Raw genomic sequence first — 20,665 nt, forward strand, 5'->3', positions numbered from 1 at the left:
GCATAGAAAAATAAAACTCTGCATACCGAAACCCAATTAAAATTGCTGATTACGCATATCGTATTTTTCCTCTGCGTAACGAGTAAATCTGTCCCGGAAATACCCGGGTCCGAAATACCCGGATTCTTTCCGCTTTGTCCAAGCGCTTTCAGTATAACCTTCAGCACAATAACATGTACAGGAGCAAGCGTCTATGTAACTATGTGTTATTGTTGTGAAAATGTCGAAACTGCGAGGCCGTAAAAAGCGAAATATCGTATCCCAGGCACACAAAAACTCAATTTTAAGTTATTTAACCGCAAGCAACACAAAGTCAGAAGTGAAAAAAAATAATTGTGAAACTAATTCTTGATGATATTGTGTCAGAGGCAAGCGCTGACAGTGCTTACCGTAATTACTCTATGTTTTCGGATACGAAAAATATTCACAAAATACTGGTGTCCGAAAACTTAAGAGTCGAAAATTGAAGTGTCAAAAAATAGAGTCAATTGTATCAACGACTACCGGTAATAGCACGCGCTTGTAAAATACCATTCCGTTCAGTATAAATTACAATTATATATGTTTGCACTGCATTTTACTACAAGGTTGTACTTTGACCAACCAGTTCAAAGATGAGCGTGTGATGTACCGATACTCGCTAGTATGAACCTGTAATTAACGCAATAAAAAAGCAAACTATGAATTCTTTGTTTGTTCATTTCAGATAGTTGTTGTCTAACACCTTCCATTGTTCGTAAAACTTGCAATAGAGTGCATCACACTTTGAAGCGTTTAGTATTTGTCACAGTTATTTTACTGAGAAGGGGTAGTTTTATTGCGGAAGATAATTGAACTGTTAATTGGCACTACACCTGGTAATTGTCATAACGCTTATGCTATCGGGCGAAACCATTGTCTAATACCTGTTTACAAGGTTATTACCCAATAACGCAAATGTAATGGTCCGTTACCCTCAGGCATGCACCTGTCATGTTTTATGATGTAAATCTGGTTGTAAACCCCCATGATCAAAGTGTCATTAGATATCGAAAACATGACCGAAATTTGGATAAATAGTGTAAAATATACTGTCCGAAAACTTAGAGACATAAATTATGGACAAAAACTTGTGTGTCAGAAAATAAAGAGTCACGAAAAATAATTATTTTTGCTAAAAAAAAGGGGTGTCCGAAAACATAGAGTAATTACGGTACATTGTAAGAAAACTGGTGGAAAAATTTTCGAACTTTTTTAATCAAGACTGTATATTATGGATACGTCTACATAATTACACAAGATCTCTGAAACTAATCAATTAAGAGTGGAACTTCAAAAAGCTCATTCAGATGAACATTTAAGACAATGAAAATACCCAATTTTAATACAAAAATACCCAATTGTCAATTGTAGAACCCAATTGAAAATGAAAATACCCAATTGAACTCAAAAGTAGTGGGTATTTACCCATTTACTCAGAAAAGTTATCTGGAGCTCTGCAGTTATAGTATAGACTGTAATATAGGTCCTATTTATTGCCATGCTGTGTTGTCATTCGCCAATACATGCATACATACCGAATCGTATCGAAAACAGTATTTTCTAATGTGCACATTTATCCAAATATCCAATATAATTATTATATTATCTAGTCTTTGATGAGTTAACTTGTTATTGTTTGGTATACAATGTAAAAGACAGCAAATTATTTAACAGTTAGGATAATTGAGTAAGAGTTTTGTTTTTGATGGAAACTGACCTGTGTGCCATATCATTATTCAAAATGGAGAAGAGAAAAGGGAAAGAGCTGTGTTTAAAAACAAAGATTGATCCTGGAAGTCACAACACCTGTCAGCACATCGCTTACCTTTCCTTTCTTTTTCTTCTTCTTGATGTACGTATCCTCGAAGTCACTTATATCCGATTGGTCGTCGCACATCTCACCGGCATCAGGAGGCTCCATGTACTCATCATACTCATCGTACCACTGGTCCTTGCTGGTCTCACTCTTCAACTCTGGGATCTCTTCATCTGGCTTGGCCACTGCGGGGTTCTCCACTGTGCTGATCTGGTGCATGTCTGAAAAGCAATTGGACATTCTTTGCTCAGAGTAGCTATTGAGCAACATAGGCCATACTATAACAAGCGGTAATTCATGTACATTTCATGGGGGTACTGCACAAACAGGTATCAGTGATTGTGCTCCAGCTGTGGATGAAGCCTTGAGCCAAAGCCCCATAATGCAAGTTCATGAATGAAGTTATCAAAAAGAAAAGAACAATCTTATCAACTATATAGATCTACACAAAATAAATTTAAAATAAAGCTGGCATTTAATATAATGAAAACATAGTTAAACTAGTGAAAACAATAAAGCTATAATATAAGAATGACACCTTTACTCATCATTATTATAAAATAGCGGGATGTAAAAAAATTGGAATGTTTACACTTCATACACTTCAGAAACTGACTCGTCGTAGAAAAATGGGTGTAATGTCATATGCCACCATCCTGTGTCCAGATCAGCCCAGGCATCTGTGCAGTCTGGCCTGGAGCTTTAATGTCCAGTAATGAGACCATGCAACCTTGTCTGACTTTCTGCCAGACAGGGTAGCTCCTGTCAAGACTGCACGACTTCACAGGCTGGTCTGGAGCTACACTTGCAGCATACAGCACTACACACATTTTTGCATGAGGAGGCTCTTATACACTTCTGTAATTGTTTTTTTTACAATTAGGATAACAGGAACAGATACTGCTGCTTTGTCTTTATGTCATTTACATTAAAATTACTACATCAAAGAATTAACCTGGCGAAACGCTTGTAATGAGTATTCTAGAACCACATTTGTATTGTTTTATCTAAGTAAGCACTTTTATTTTACATGCTCATCCTAAACATGAGGGCAAAGATGGCCCTAGTTCGCTCACCTGAGAGGAGTCAGTTCATTCAATCTTTACCAAATGTCAAACTTGACCTAGATATTGTTCAGACAAACATCCTGGTCAAGTTTCATCATTATTTCATCTGCGAGTCATGATCAATGTACCTATGAAGTTTCATGATCCTAGGCGTCAGCATTCTTGAGTTATCATCCGGAAACCATTTTTCTAAGTTGAGTCACCGTGACCTTGACAGCCATTGTGTGAATATGTTTTTTGGCACTGTGACCTTGCCATTGACCTACTGACCTGATAATCAATAGGGGTCATCTGCGAGTCATGATCATTGTACCTATGAAGTTTCATGATCCTAGGCATAAGCGTTCTTGAGTTATCATCCAGAAACCATTTTACTATTTCAGGTCACTGTGACCTTGACCTTTGAACTAGTGACCTGAAAATCAATAGGGGTCATCTGCCAGTCATGATCAATGTACCTATGAAGTTTCATGATCTTAGGCATAAGTGTTCTTGAGTTATCATCTGGAAACCATTTCACTATTTCCGGTCACCGTGCCCTTAACCTTTGACCTAGTGACCGGAAAATCAATAGGGTCATCTACGAGTCATGATCAATGAACCTATGAAGTTTCATGATCCTAGGCCTAAGCATATGAGTTATCATCCGGACACCATTTTACTATTTCAGGCCATTGTGACCTTGACCTTTGCCCTAGTGACCTGAAAATCAATAGGGGTCATCTACAAGTTATGATCAATGTACCTATGAAGTTTCATGACCTAAGCGTTCTTGAGTTATCATCCGGAAACCATTTTACTGCTTTGGGTCACCCTAACCTTGACCTTTGACCTAGTGACCTGAAAATCAATAGGGGTCATCTGCGAGTCGTGATCAATGTATCTATGAAGTTTCATGATCCTAGGCATAAGTGTTCTTGAGTTATAATTCGGCAACCATTTTACTATATCGGGTCATCGTGACCTTGACCTTTGACCTAGTGACCTGAAAATCAATAGGAGTCATCTGCGAGTCATGATCAATGTACCTATGAAGTTTCATGATCCTTGGCATAAGCGCTCTTGAGTTATCATCCGGAAAGTATCTGGTGGACTGACAGACCGACATGAGGAAAACAATATACCCCCTCTTCTTCGAAAGGGGGGGGGGGCATAATGAGAAAACTGCCCCCTCCCAGCAGCCATGTTATTCAACTGACCGGATCCAGTTTTGAACTCAAATCTCGTATCAAGATAACAAATGTTCCGAGCAAATTTCATGAAAATTGGGCCAAAAATGTGACTTCTACTGTGTTCACATGTTTTCACTATATACATATAGAGAAAAATGCCCCGCCCACTGGCTGCCATATTTTTTCACCGATCCCGACCATTTTCAAATTCGTCCGAGATATCAATAAAACCAATGTTTTGACCAACTTTTATGATGATTTGGCAAAAATTGTGACTTCTAGAGTGTTTAAAATGTTTCTCTATAGCTAAACAGCGAAAACTGCTACTATATACATATAGAGAAAAATGCCCCGCCCACTGGCGGCCATGTTTTTTCACCGATCTCGACCATTTTCGAACTCATCCGAAACATCAATTGAACCAATGTTTTGACAAACTTTCATAATGATTGGGCAAAAATTGTGACTTCTAGAGTGTTTACAAGGTTTCTCTATAGCCAAATAAGGAAAACTGCCCCGCCCACTGGCGGCCATGTTTTCAACAGATTGGAACCACTTATGAACTCAACCAAGATATCATTAAGACAAACATTTTGACAAAGTAACATGAAGATTGGGCATGAAATGTGACTTCTACAGTGTTTACAAGGTTTTTCTTTTTTTTTGACCTAGTTTTTGACCCAGCACAACCCAGTTTTGAACTCGGCTGAGATTTCATTGGGACAAAAGCTTCTGACCAAGTTTCATGAAAATGGGACAAGAAATGTGGCCTCTAGAGTGTTTACGAGCACATGATAACGGACGGACGGACATACGACGGACAAAGACCGGTCACAAAAGCTCACCTGAGCAATCAGGTGAGCTAAAAAGCAACAAACCACAACCCATAAACTGTGACCTAGGACTGGGACACCAAGTGATTTATTGGACAGGTAACCAGCATGTTGAATCATGTCTATTCACCAATTTGTCAAAAAGCCATGTCCTATAATAATCTTGTAATTAAGAATGTAAATAGCTATACATATTATTTACATTGCATGTAGAACCAACTTATTAACAGAACACTGGCCTGAATATTAAATGAACACAAACTGTGTGGCCATCACTCATGGAAACATCATTTAAGTTCAAATACTTATGGAAACTTAATTAAACTCCTATTACCCAGTTACCTGACTACTTGTCCAAGCCATATGGGGAACAAAACTAAAGTGATTATGCAGTCTATGCATGCTGGGTTATAACATACCTCGCAAAATCATGCCTAGTATAATACAAAAACAAACATGTGTTTACCATCATTTAATAAACAAGATTTGATGCTCAATCCCGGAATATAAGACATACTGTAATAGTTAATAGTATTCTTCTAATTGAAATGTGTTGTGAACACAGCTCCTGGACTATAAGAGCAGCTATAACAAGGTGGCAACAATTTGCCCACCCTCAGGCAGTTCTTAAACGCTGGTGTGAATAACACCCTCGTGTTTTGGATGAATTTCTTTAATATTGTATAGGATAAGGGACAGAGACATGTGCTCCAGGTATAGAGTTATGGATGCTTGAGTTTTAAATGGTATTATTAAATTACTAATTTGTTATTGGGGTTTTATGGATTTTGCCGGGACTATGAGATTTCTTCAAGGCTTGACAAGCTATCACAAGTTTACAAATTATCCATACCCAGCTTAAGGATGTTCAACTGTAACAAATCCACATCTTCTTAACCTGTATTTATAATAAAAACTGATTTTCTGTGTACAGTAGACTCTGCCAATACCGGACTCTCTGAATACCGGAACTCCCCCGATTCCGAACAGTCGGGCCAGTCCCGTATTTTCTCCTTCTATTTCTTTGTAAAAAAATGTTGAAAAAAACGTACTCTCAGAAAACCGGAAACCGAACGGATATCTCCATGAATTTGGCCATTTTCAACGTAAAATACATTGAGTACACCGGACGGTCCAAATTCTCATGATGCCCGAGGCGTGAAAATTACAATACCTAGTAAGCACAGCGCGTGCGGTGTCACACATTTTGCTCGCGCAATCATTGATAATCGGATTAAACATACCATAAAGGTGGCAAGTTGTTACCGCGCTAAAGAAGTCCGATTAAATAATGTACAACAAACTGTGAATGTCTATAATAGACGTGCGGTAACACCGAAAAGTGATTGACTCGATCGTTTTATTAAGCTTATGATATACGATTTAATTACAAACTTAATGCATGCCGTTGCGACGATCACTTTCTTGTGATCTTCTCGGGTAGTTTAAAAGATCTTATAGCCATGTTTTTTACGCTTAAATTGTTGTTTGTTTGTTTCTCAGATAAGCTTATGATAAACGATTTAATTACAAACTTAATGCATGTCGTTGCGACGATCACTTTCTTGTGATCTTCTCGGGTAGTTTAAAAGATCTTATAGCCATGTTTTTAACGCTTAAATTGTTGTTTGTTTGTTTCTCAGATAAAACTGTGAGAAATATGACCGTTAAATATCTATCCATCTGTCTGCAAATTCATTCATTGCCTTTTCTTAATTTCAAACGCATCTTCAGCATTAATTGTCTCAAATCTATGAGTCTTCTTTAATCATTATTCGTCAAACTCGTCTTTGAGGTTTAATTAATTCAGAGCTATTTTTAGCAAACACGACTCACTCGCCTATATGACAAATGTCACGTATGTACATGATCAGGCTGGTCCCCAGACCGTCTGGTTTACAGAGAGTCTACTGTAGTTAACTTTTTATCAAAACTACGTAATCAGTGACTCATTCATGTAGTAAGCATTGGCCAAAACAAGTTATAGAAAGAATAACAAAACAAGCATTTATTTTGTGCATTAAGACCCAAGCATTTGTCATGATAGTGTTGCATTACAACAACACAAGACTGAATTATAATATATGGAATATTTGTTACAGTTTACAAATATCATTTAAATTATAACTTTCCTAATATGATGTCTTTTTATGTTATGCTTTTGCAACAATCTTCAAAGCACTAAAGGGAAATCTTACGATACTCTTTGTTGTAAATCACATGCATGAAAACCATTCCAAGCCATTCTGTGATCTCATCCTGTACAAGGCAAAATAACAAATATATTTCTGTGTGATTACATGTTGAAGGATAAGCTCAATCTGTACGGACTGTGAGACTGTAATACTCATCCGCTTGACTGCTATAGAATTAAGCTATTGATTTTAAGGTTATGTGACAGGATAAGGCCTTGGCGTCTTCCTTCACAAGACCAGCGGCATTCTGAATGTCATCCATAAAAGATTTTAATTTATTCACTACGGATGTGCTAGAGTTTAGAAAAACCGACTTACCTGCAGTACACACCAAGCAGACCCATTCAAAATCCTTGCAAAATGACATTCTTTATTAAGATTTTTTTTTAATGAAACTAAAATTGCTCAATGCTTCATAAAATGGGTCTAATTTGTTTGCAAAAAAAATCAGAGTTTTTGCTTAAAATATAAACCATTCCAAGATAAGTTCATTACATCGAAAATTCCTAAATCTGTCCACACACAAACAAACAGTTACTTGGTAACAAGAAAAAAATTATTGTATCATAATTTTATAACACACACATAGATGTATTAACAATAAACAAGAGCAGCGCATAACGGGTGCCATGTTTGGCTGCGGGTGCAGTTTTGAATAAATGAAAGTTTGTCAGATTTTTTTTGATTTTTTTTAAGAGGTCAGTGACCTTGACCTTTGACCTAGTGACCTAAAAATGGGTGTGGCATGTAGAACTCATCAAGGTGCAGCTACATATGAAGTTTCAAAGTTGTAAGATGAAGCACTTTGATTTTAGAGCCATCAAAACCTTTAAAAAATGTAAAGGTTTAAGCACGACGCGGACGTCGAGCTGGCTTTGACAATACCTCGGGTTTTCTCTGAAAACAGCTGAGCTAAAGTAGTTCAATAAAATGCTTTTCACCAAATAAGGTTGAGACACCTCATAACATGCCCTTCTAAAGAAAAAACAGGGCTCTGAACAGCGTCTTCTGCAGCTCAAATTCCTGATAATGATCATGTGTGCATACCAATACAGTATTGCTTTCATAATTATTAACACAGCTGTTAACTGTACATTCAAAGAAAGCCATTTACCGTTACCATGCCCAATTAATTTATGCGCAGAAAGCACTTTATTGACAGTCAACATTGTGAATAAATACCAATTTTATTAGTAAACTTTTGACAATGTTTAGACTTTTGATTACAGTTCTGAGTTTGCAGATTGGATTGGTTTTCTATGTAGCAACATGCTTTCAAAAAGTTCAAACACCCCTTGTTGATAACCTTAGAAGTTAGAACAGACGTTACACACGTTTAGGGATGATTGACAAAAATATTGCAAATGAAAACCTCATCACACTCTTTTCCAATCAATCTCATAAGTTACCCCCGAAATGTAAAATTTGTGGATTTCCATGGGTCCGATGAAAATACAGTCATGAAAAAAGCCCTGCAAAGTTTCTACTGAAAACAGATTCTGGTGTCTAGTCATGATGGCTAACAATGTGGCAAAGGATAATGCAGTGAGAAGGCAGGCATGCGTGCGGACATAAGGGTGGCAGTTGGCGACATACGATGGGAATCCTACCTGGGACGACAGGGCGACGTTTAATGGGCGTGCTGCTGACAGAGTCTGTAATGGGAGATACACTAACTTACATGTACACATGAAATGGCACATTGAGCCCACCGAAGAACCAAGCTCAGACCAGTAAGTAACAAATAGAATAAGAGAATAATTTTTATTTCAGTCAAGAAGATTGAAATCACAAGAAATGTGTTTGTCAGAAACACAATGCCCCCTATTGCGCCACTTTGATTTATTAAATTTTTTATCTCTTGGCAGGTACAGATAATTATCTCCCTTTAAAGCTTATTACTTCCATTGGATTTGTTTTTTTGACATTTGACCTTGAATGATGACCTTGACCTTGACCACTCAAAATGTGCAGCTCCATGAGATACACATGCATGCCAAATATCAAGTTGCTATCTGAAGCGACATAGAAGTTATGTGCATTTTTCAAAACCTAAACGCAAAGTGTGAATGACAGACGGACGGACGGACAGTCTGATATTCCCTCCTTCGGGGGCATAAAAATACTGGTAAAACAATAATGACAATACCACAACACAAACACATTTTTGTCAAATCAACACATTTTGACAGACAATTCTACAACCCTATTGATGTGTTTGTGCATGTAACAGAGTGGAAGTAAAAGAATACCGGTAACAAAGTAATGTAAACAGCATCTGTTAACATGTTAATATAAAAGAACCAGTTTTTAGGACAGTTATACCTCCCTGGTTAAGTCTTCCATCCCTATTAATGTATGTGTAAAACTTAGATTTGTTGAATTTTGTTTCTGTTTAATATTTGTCTTTATGATCTTTTTTTGAGCTATTTATTTAGCGTTTGAATTTATACTTTTAAAAGATCACATTTCTATTAGCACATATTGAACTTCAGAATTTTTAAAAGTGTATGTCACTTCAAAATAACAAAGTTCAGCAAAGGATGTCAATCACAAATAACAATAAACAAACTTATAAAACTGGTGACCTATATTTTGAGTTGACCCCCCTTACTAAACATAAAACTTTGCTTACAAAAATAAATATTTTGACCAAGATTCATAAAATCTGAAACAAAATTGTGACCTCTAGAGTGTTTACAAGGATTTTGTATAATATAATGAAAATTTGGACAATCTAAGGGCAATAATTACGGCATTAATTATGTGATTTTGCTCATTATCAAACTTGACTGAGATCTTTCAGCAACTTTCATAAAGAATGTTTGCGAAGTGTGAATGCTATAATGTTTACAAACCAAATGTGGACCAACAGACGGCAGACAAAGACCAATTCTAAAACCTCACCTGAGCCATCAGGTGAGCTAAAAAGTGTGTTTCACCGATCTGAGCCATTTTCCAACTTGTCCGAGAAATCAATAATACCAATGTATTGACCAAGTTTCACGATGATTAGGCAAAAAATGAGACTTCTATAGTGTTCGATCACAAGATTTCTCTCTAGTCATATAAGGAAAACTGCCCCCCCCCCCCTGGCGGCCTTTTTTTTTTTACCGATCGGGACCATTTGCAAACTCATCTGAGATATATATATAAAACCAATCATTTCACCAAGTTTCATGATGATTGGGCAAAAAATGTGACTTCTAGAGTGTTCACAAGCTTTTTTTACTATATAAATATAAGAAAACTGCCCCCCCCCCCCCGGCAGCCATGTCATTCAACTGACCGGAACCATTTTTTAACTCAACTCTCATATCAAGGAAACAAATGTTCTGACCAAATTTCATGAAAATTGGGAGAAAAAATTTGACTTCTAGAGTGTTCACATGTTTTCACTATATACATATAGAGAAAAATGCTCCGCCCACTGGCGGCCATGTTTTTTCACCAATCTGGACCATTTTCGAACTCATCCGAGATATCAATAAAACCAATGTTTTGTCCAACTTTCATGATGATTGGGCAAAAATTGTGACTTCTAGTGTATATACAAGGTTGCTCTATAGCCAAATAAGGAAAACTGCCCCGCCCACTGGCGGCCATGTTTTTCAATGGACCAGAAACACTTTTGAACTCAACCAACATATCATTAAGACAAACATTTTGACAAAGTTACATGAAGATTAAGCATGAAATGTGACTTCAACAGTGTTTACAAGATTTTTGTTTTTTTATCCCCACGTTTTTCGGAGAAAAGGTGGGGATATTGTATTGATGTGCGTCTGTCCGTCCGTCCGTCTGTCCTGGCCACCAGCTCCTCCTACACTGTTAGCATTTGAACCTTGAAACTTACATACATGGCAGCTATGAGCATATGTGCGACGGTGACAGTGACGGAATTTTGATCTGACCACTGGGTCAAAAGTTATGGGGGTTGGGGCTGGGCCGGGTCAAAGATTTTCACTCATTTTTTTATGTTATTTTACATTAACTTCTTCATTTCTGCACCGATCTACTTCAAATTGATACTGAGCCTTTCTTATGACAATACGGTCAATCTCAGCTATGCATGGCCCCATTACCAACCCTAGGGCACCCGGCCCACATAGGCCACACCCACCCAAAATTGCCTTTTACTATAATTTCTTCATTTCTACACAGATTCACTTCAAATTGATACTGAACCTCTCTTATGACAATACAGTCAATCTCAGCTATGCATGGCCCAATAACCAACCCTGGGGCACCCTGCCCACATAGGCCACGCCCACATAGGCCACGCCCACCCAAAATTGCCTTTTACTATAATTTCTTTATTTCTACAGCGATTTACTTCAAATTGATACTGAACCTCTTTTATGACAATAAGGTCAATCTCAACTATGCATGGTGCCATTACCAACCCTGGGGCGCCCCGCCCACATAGGCCACACCCACCCAAAATTGCCTTTTCCAATAATTTCTTCATTTCTACACCGCTTTACTTCAAATTGATACTGAACATCTCTTATGACAATACGGTCAATCTCAACTATGTAAGGCCCCATTACCAACCCTGGGGCCCCCCGCCCATAATAGGCCACACCCACCCAAAATTGTCTTTTACTATAATTTCTTCATTTCTACACCGATTCACTTCTAATTGATACTGAACTTCTCTTATGACAATGCGGTCAATCTCAACTATGTATGGCCCCATTACCAACCCAGGGGCACCCCGCCCAATATAGGCCCCACCCACATAGGCCATGCCCACCCAAAATTGCCTTTTACTATAATTTTTTCATTTCTACACCGATTCACATCAAATTGATACTGATACTCTCTTATGACAATACAGTTAATCTCAACTATGCATGGCCCCATTACCAACCCTGGGGCGCCCCGCCCACATAGGCCACGCCCACCCAAAATTGCCTTTTACTATAATATCTTCATTTCTAAACTGATTCACTTCAAATTGATACTGAACCTCTTTTATGACAATACAGTCAATCTCAACTATGCATGGCGCCATTACCAACCCTGGGGCGCTTCGCCCACATAGGCCACGCCCACCCAAAATTGCCTTTTACTATAATTTCTTCATTTCTACACCGATTTACTTCAAATTGATACTGAACATCTCTTATGACAATACGGTCAATCTCAACTATGTATGGCCCCTTTACCAACCCTGGGGCGCCCCGCCCATAATAGGCCACACCCACCCAAAATTGTCTTTTACTATCATTTCTTCATTTCTACACAGATTCACTTCTAATTGATACTGAACTTCTCTTATGACAATACGGTCAATCTCAACTATGCATGGACCCATTACCAACCATGGGGCGCCCCTGGGTCAAACATGCGGCGTGGGGATACGTGTGGGCCTCTGCCGCGCCATTTCTAGTTTGACCTAGTGACCTAGTTTTTGACCCAGCATGACCCAGTTTCCAACTCCATCGAGATATCATTGGGACAAATCTTCTGACCAAGTTTCATGAAGATCGGACAAAAAATGTGGCCTCTAGAGTATTTACAAGGTATCTCTATAGCCAAATAAGAACAAGAAACCGTCAGAGACGGGTGATGCTCCCCAAAGGTTTTTTTGTCACAATATTGCACTATATATTCAGATAAAAGGAAACGTCTTGAGGGCACAGTAGTTGGGGGGGCAAGAATTTTTTATAGAAAATTTCAAAGGGCCATAACTCTGTGAAAAATCATCCGACCAGAACCTGCTGATAATATGCACATCTCCTCTTGGCTTCACATAAAGTTTCATTGAATGCCGGTCATTAGCTTCTGAGAAATAGCCCGGACAAGAATTGCACTATATGTAAAGTTAATGGAAAATTTCAAAGGGCCATAACTCTGTGAAAAATCATCCGACCAGAACCCGCTGATGATATGCACATCTCCTCTTGGCAGTGAAGCTTCCCATAAAGTTTCCTTGAATTCCGGTCATTACAAAAATTGTACTCGGACTGACAGACAAAGCGGCGACTATATCCTCCCCCCAAAATAAATTTTGGTGGTGCCCACTGGCGGCCATGTTTTTCAACAGACCAGAACCACTTTTGAACTCAACCAACATGTCATTAAGACAAACATTTTGACAAAGTAACATGAAGATTGGGCATGTAATGTGACTTCTACAGTGATTACAAGGTTTTTCTTTTGTTGACCTAGTGACCGAGTGTTTGACCCGGCATGACCCAGTTTCGAACTCGACCGAGATATCATTGGGACAAAGCTTCTGACCAAGTTTCATGAAGATCAAAAAAGAAATGTGTCCTCTAGAAAATACACTGTATTATTATGAAAACATTAATAGTCAAAGGAGAGTAACTGTAAACTTAAATGCAATATTTAGAAGAGTTGTCTCGCATGTTACATGACCTTAATTCATGATTGTTTACAAGCCTTTTTACTATGTAAATATAAGGAAAACTGCCTGTCCCCCTGGCAACCATGTTTTTCAACGGACCGGAACCATTTTCAAACTCAACTCTCATATCAAGGAAAGAAATGTTCTGACCAAATTTCATGAAAATTGGGCCAAAAATGTGACTTCAAGAGTGTTCACATGTTTTCACTATATACATATAGAGAACAAGATGTGTTTGAGAAACACAATATCCCCCTATATGATGTTGACCTTGTAGGATGACCTTGACTTTGACCCTTCACTACTCAAAATGTGCAGCTCCTTGAGATACACACGCATTTCAAATATAAAATTGCTAGCTTCAATATTGCAGAAGTGACATTACATGCGCAATTTTGACCCATATACTTGACCTTGTAGGATGACCTTGACCTTGACCTTTCACCACTTAAAATGTGCAGCTCCATGAGATACACATGCATGCCAATGTCAAGTTGCTATCTTCAATATTGCAAAAGTATTCATAAAATAAGCGATTTTGGGCCACATATATTTGACCTCTGACCTTGAAGGATGACCTTGACCTTGACCTTTAACCACTCAAAATGTGCAGCTCCATGAGATACACATGCATGCCAAATATCAAGTTGCTATCTTCAATATTGCAAAAGTATTCATAAAATAAGCGATTTGGGCCACATATATTTGACCTCTGACCTTGAAGGATGACCTTGACCACTCAAAATGTGCAGCTCCATGAGATACACATGCATGCCAAATATCAAGTTGCTATCTTCAATATTGCAAAAGTATTCATAAAATGAGCGATTTAGGCCACCTATATTTGACCTCTGACCTTGAAGGATGACCTTGACCTTGACCTTTCACCACTCAAAATGTGCAGCTTCATGAGATACACATGCATGCCAAATATGAAGTTGCTATCTTTAATATAGCAAAAGTTATTGCAAAATGTTTAAGTTGGCGCAAACAGACCAACCAACAGACCAACCAACCAACAAACCAACAGACAGGGCAAAAACAATATGTAGTGGGGGACATAAAATGCCCCAACCACTGGCGGCCATTCTTTTTCCACCGATTGGGACCATTTTCAAACTCGTCCGAGAAATCAATAAAACCAATGATTTGACCAACTTTCATGATGATTGGGCAAAAATTGTGACTTTTATGGTGTTTACAAGGTTTCTCTATAGCCAAATAAGGAAACTGCCCCGCCCACTGGTGGCCATGTTTTTTGACAGACCAGAACCACTTTTGAACTCAACCAACATGTCATTAAGACAAACATTTTGACAAAGTAACATGAAGATTGGGCATGTAATGTGACTTCTACAGTGTTTACAAGTTTTTTCCTTTTTTTAACCTAGTGACCTAGTTTTTGACCCGGCACGACCCAGTTTCGAACTCGACCGAGATTTCATTGGGACAAAGCTTCTGACCAAGTTTCATGAAGATCGGACAATAAATGTGGCTTCTAGAGGGTCCGACGGACGGACGGACAGACGACAGACAAAGACCGGTCACAAAAGCTCACCTGAGCAATCAGGTGAGCTAAAAAGTTAGATTCTTATAACACTTAGCTTGTAAAACAATTTACAAATATTTAACTTTTATTGATTACACAATTTCTTTTAGATATTAACTTTAAAAACAGAGCTTCTCAAAATAAGTTAAGAACATTCATGTCACTGAAGAAGATTGGTACCTGCTTCCCCAGTTTCTATGTCCAGTGGCTTGCTATGGCGCTCTTCAGGAAACAGAAAATAGTGTCGTTTCTTCTTCCATCTGCGTTCAGGATAAGAGTAAATCTGGCCAACATATTTCCCTGTCAAAAAAATTACCTTCCAATTTTATATGATAATACTTAGTTCCAGCAATAAAAATTAATGTTCTGCTTGTTTAATTGCAATATTAATTTTTATAAGATGTGTATCAGCAACTAAAAACAAGAGGGCCTGAAAAGCCCAAAGTCGCTCACCTGAGATAAAAGAAATGACCTGTTCTTTGCAGCCCAAGATATCAATAGAACAAATGTTCTTACCAAGTTCATTTAGAATGAACAACAAATGGCCCCATGCCGGAAATGTTTTCAACAGACTGAAACCTTTTTTGAACTCGTCCAAGATATTATTGGGACAAATTTTCTGACAAAGTCCATGAAGATCCAACAATAAATGTGGCCTCTACAGAATTAACAAGGCAAATATTCATGACGCACAACGGGAGACAGACAATTGACAAAGCTGATCACAAGTTCACTATGAGCAAAAAATATTATGCTCATAAAGATTGTCACCATGTGTGAAGATCAGCAAGTGTCATTCAGATTGAACAAAAAACGTGACTAAAAGTATTCACAATGTTTCACTATAAACAACTGTGGTAGAGCGGTCTCGTTTCGCTTACGCAAGTGAATGGTCCACCTGACGGTTACAAGTTATGTAACGTTGTGAGCACTTATGTAATACGGAAATATTTATCGAGTCAAATTAAAAGAACGCTTATTTCGGTCCGAATGACACCACTGACTGGTTGTAATTCAATTAACTAAAGGCGTCCAGTCAGATACGCATGAATACACTCAAAGAATTAATCTATGAGTGAAACCAAAGCAGCTTAATGAAAATAACTAACTTTAGTCTAAAGAATCTATGCATCGTTAAAAATGAACAAATACAGCAAATACCTTAATGAATGTAAAAGAAGTTCAAAATCTGTCCAAAAAAATAATATAAATTTTAGTTACTGTTAGTCTAGAAGTTGCTTCAAAAATTTAGTTTATAAAATAAGTCTAAGTTAATCTAAAGAACACAATTTATGGAGAGTGGATAACTTCAGTGACTCAAATGTAAAAAATAAGAAGAATTTACAAAAGTTATTTCAATCAAGAGTCTTTCTAATTTAGAAAATGCCAAATAACAAGGTTGCCATGGAAACAGTTTCATAGCACAGTTTTCTGCTGAGATTATTGATTATTGATTTTCCCAATCCAATTGATCTTCGAAGATGTTCAATCAATACACCAAAAAACACAGTAGGTTAACTTGGCTTATCAGTACAGATCAAAGATAAGGCTCTACAGTGCATTAGTACATGTAGTTATTTTATGACATAGAAACAATAGGGTTATTAAATTGCATGCAAACTACTATCTTTATGTACACCACATTTTATGAAAGAAGTCCCAGGTTTATACAAGGGAGTTAACTATTAGAAAGTATGTACAGGTTATCTTTCTTTAACATTATGGCTTATCATAACTAGACTGTTCACATGTTTTCACTATATACATATAGAGAAAACTGCCCCAACCCCTGGCGGCCATGTTTTTCCACCAATCATACCATTTTCAAACTCGTCCGAGATATCTATAAAATTGATGTTTAGAAAAAAAAATATGATGATTAGGCAAAAAATGTGACTTCTAGAGTGTTCACAGGCTTTTTTACTATATAAATATAAGGAAAATGACCCTCCCCCTGTAGGCCATGCTTTTTTACTGATCCGAACCACTCGTCCGAGATATCAATGAAACCATGTTTTGACCAAGTTTCATGACGATTGGGCAAAAATTGTGACTTCTAGAGTGTTCACAAGGTTTCTCTATAGCCATATAAGGAATACTGCCCCGCCCCCTGGCGGCCATGTTTTTCAAGGGACCGGAATCATTTTTTACCTCAACCAACATATTATTTGGACAAACATTTTGACAAAGACAATGAAGATTGGGCATCAAATGTGACTACTACAGTGTTCACAAGTTTTTTCTTTTTTTTGACCTAGTGACCTAGTTTTTGACCCAGCATGAACCAGTTGCGATCTCAGTAGAGGTATCAATGGGGCAAATGTTCTGACCAAGTTTTCATGAAGATAAGACAATAAATGTGGCCTCTTGAGTGTTCACAAGGCAAATGTAGATGACTGACGACGGACAAAAGGCGATCACAAAAGCTCACCATGCAGGTGAGCTGAAAATGTGTAAATATTTAGACTCTTGTTAAATTCTTGTCTAGAGTTAGTCAATTTAAATTAAATTTAACTGTGTCAATTAAACTCAAATTCATAAGTATAACGCTAATGATGTGGTCCAAGTCACAGGTCAATATTTCAAAATAGCGAAAAGAAGATTGGAGCACATACCAGTATATAATTACCATTTGTGTTCATGTTTATATGTTACATGTATCAATATCTTTTGATTTGCCAATTAACAAATAAACAAATAATATTATTTAAGTATCACATTCAGTATTTACCAGGTTGGCGGTGTCTGTAAGAATGCCATAGATCAGTGTGACTCTGTGCTACCCCAGTCTGGGAGTCCAAAAACGGCAACCGCATCTTTCTGTCATTCTTCAAACGTAGATTAAAGCTGGCAGCTGCCTCAACTGCATCAAGGTAGACTGTTTCTGAACCTCCAATACTGAAAATAATTTTTTAATGATGACCATAATTTGTTAATTAAGACAAAAGATGTTCACAGTGTTATATTTTAAGGTCAATTCTAAGCCAAATGTGCTTGAGCTCCTTCATTAAAATTCTTAATATACTTTTTGAAGACTCACCCATAATGATAAGATATAAAATATCGAAAACATCATTTGAAGACCAACTCTACTTCAAATTTATCTTGAAATGAAATTTCCCATTCTACTGTATTTTTAACTTGTTTAATTTGCATGTCTTTTTGTAGGTGCTTGGGTCAGACATTATAATAATAATGTTTCTTTGGGGTTGCTCACCATCTATTTATTTGGTTTTTTTAGGTTAGACACTGACACTTTATTACTTGTTGAAGTTAAATATATTTAAACAATAAGAAAAGACATTAGTTGAAAATAATTGTGATGTTTACATATTGTTTGTGTCTTAAAATCATTTATTTAAACTGATAGAAATTCTTCCATGAATTTCCCCATGCCACGACATCTGAGAGACGTCTGACACACAAGGTGGGTTTTATACGTTGGAGGCCAATTTAATCCAGCCAGACAAATCCCCAACCACCATGGAGATTGAACCCAGGACCTCCGGGTTCCAAATCAGACAGACACTCTACCGTGTCGCTATAAAAGCTAGCTCATATACCAAGGCAGTATAAGTTCTCCTTATACCGAACCCTGCTACACAAGTTTTTCAGATCTTTGTTTCAAATATTTCATTTCAGCGATTTTTTCCCTTCTTTATGAAGTAAACGTAAAATGTACTTTCCCCATTGAAGAAAAACTACAAAATTCCCAAATGAAGTCTAAAAATTTCCCCAAATAAAGGAAAATTTTGTAAATTTTCTTCCAAAAGTGCATTATCTGCAAGTTAACAAGTAAAATGAGCACTGAACATTTCAAGCCAAAATGAATGTAAATCAATATTTGAGTTGATTTGTGCTATTGATACCAAGTACAGTCCAACCCCTCTTAAGCAGCCAGTCAAGGGAAACGGCCAAACTGGCTGCTTAAGCGGGGTGGCCTTTTAAGAGGGGGTTGGGTCATAGGGAGTCTAGAGTTGATGAGTGCATGGCCAACTGTTCAATTTTGTATAAACAAAAGGGTAAATATGTGTACATGTACTAAACAATGTATAGACTTAAAATAATTTTATTTTTTCCTTTATAAAGTCAGCTATAAAACAACATTTCAATTCAAAAAAATATCTATTCATCTTTCTAATCATCATCATCAATATAATCCTCATCAGAATCAAGTCAATGAAAAAGAATCATTCTCATGATTCGTTGTTTACAGAATGCGCGTTGTATGGCCCCAATGCACTTAAGATGGGAACAGTTGTGAATCAGTTATGCGTGAATAACTCCCGTATCACTATCAATCAATCTATAATTTAATTGGTTTATTGCAGTTTATGTCTTTGTAATACCTACCACACAAATTGGTCCCGACAGTGATCTCCTCCAGGATAAAATCGTGGCCAGTTACTTAAGAGACTGATAATAGCAAACAGGTGTAATCCTACTGGTAATCGTGCTTTCATGCATAATATTATAAAAACATTTATTTCGCCGCATAAATGGTTTTATCAAAATTAATATTGAAATCATTGTAAATAAAAAAACTATAAATGTTTTGTTAAATCCCAAATGAGAATCATAATTTGTAATCCAAAACACACTCCCGATTGATTTATGTTAACGAGACATTACAAATTCTAGCATCAAAAAAGTCCTCATGTATTTCCTTTGTCCCGACAAAAGCGCGCGAAATTATGCACAATGTACAATGTCACGTCATACCCAGCATGGTTATTGATTTTTGGATAAAAACTTTGTAGCACAGAGAACATGTAGAGCAGTTGATTTCGGTTAAAAGTTGCGTTGTTCTTTTTAACTTTTAATTAGCCGAAAATTGTCATAAATGTGTGCTTGAAATAGTATGATTCAACAGCTACAATTAATAAATTATAAATTAAGAATCTCTTTTCCAGTACTAATAGATTATATTCGCATGTGCGGAAACAAAAAGATCAAACGGTCACATGTTGCTTTTAACCCGATAATTTGCCGTTAATTAAATTGCAATTTGCAAACTGGCTGTCAAAATGTTTATCACACATCACGCTTCAGAACTGCAGAGCCTAAACCGCAGACTGGAAGTACGTTCGTTTTTTTCGCCGTTGCGTCAGTGAAATTTTGCCAGTGTACATGACTGACTTACTCGCGCATGACCACTCATATGGGGGGAATTTAACATTGGGATGCAAAAATGCTGGCCGCTGACCGGAGAAGAAGACAGAAGTTACCGCTAAAGAGGGGTGCATTATATAGTGTTTATCGACGGTCGCGGCACAGACCGACCGCCTACACAGGGCCGGCGATGAGGGGTGACCGGGAAGTAGGGGTTGGACTGTAATTAAAAAGACCCAGGAGTGAATTTCCCAATTGTAATCCTTTTGCGCTAATTTTGCCCATTGGTATGGTTAAGTACTTTTCCCAATTGGGGAAGAAAATCCCTGGATCTAATAGTGCTTTCTAACCTGTTAACTGCAAAACCATTAATGTTAAAATAAAACAAGATATGTGTTTGTCAAAAACACAATGCCCCCTACTGCGCCGCTTTGATATTCTTTATTTATTGTTTGTTGTTGACATTTGACCTTGAAGGATGACCTTCACCTTTCATCACTCAAAATGTGCAGCTCCATGCT

General features: G+C 37.4%; 1 protein-coding gene across 4 annotated transcripts in view; it reads right to left on the reverse strand.

Moving 5' to 3' along the window:
* The window catches only part of LOC127865931 (zinc finger protein DPF3-like), a 68,627-nt gene that overhangs the window by 25,149 nt on the left and 22,813 nt on the right, over positions 1-20,665 (reverse strand). For 3 of the 4 annotated variants that reach the window (XM_052406083.1, XM_052406080.1, XM_052406081.1), the window contains exons 2-5: positions 17,764-17,930; positions 15,213-15,332; positions 8,715-8,759; positions 1,847-2,058 (exon numbers count right to left, since the gene is read on the reverse strand). In XM_052406083.1, coding sequence (XP_052262043.1) covers positions 1,847-2,058; positions 8,715-8,759; positions 15,213-15,332; positions 17,764-17,930 — 544 coding nt within the window. The remainder of the gene's footprint in view (positions 1-1,846; positions 2,059-8,714; positions 8,760-15,212; positions 15,333-17,763; positions 17,931-20,665) is intronic. The other variant, XM_052406082.1, reaches the window with a different exon arrangement.

This window comes from Dreissena polymorpha, chromosome 2 (assembly GCF_020536995.1).
Source record: "Dreissena polymorpha isolate Duluth1 chromosome 2, UMN_Dpol_1.0, whole genome shotgun sequence".
NCBI lineage: Eukaryota > Metazoa > Mollusca > Bivalvia > Myida > Dreissenidae > Dreissena > Dreissena polymorpha.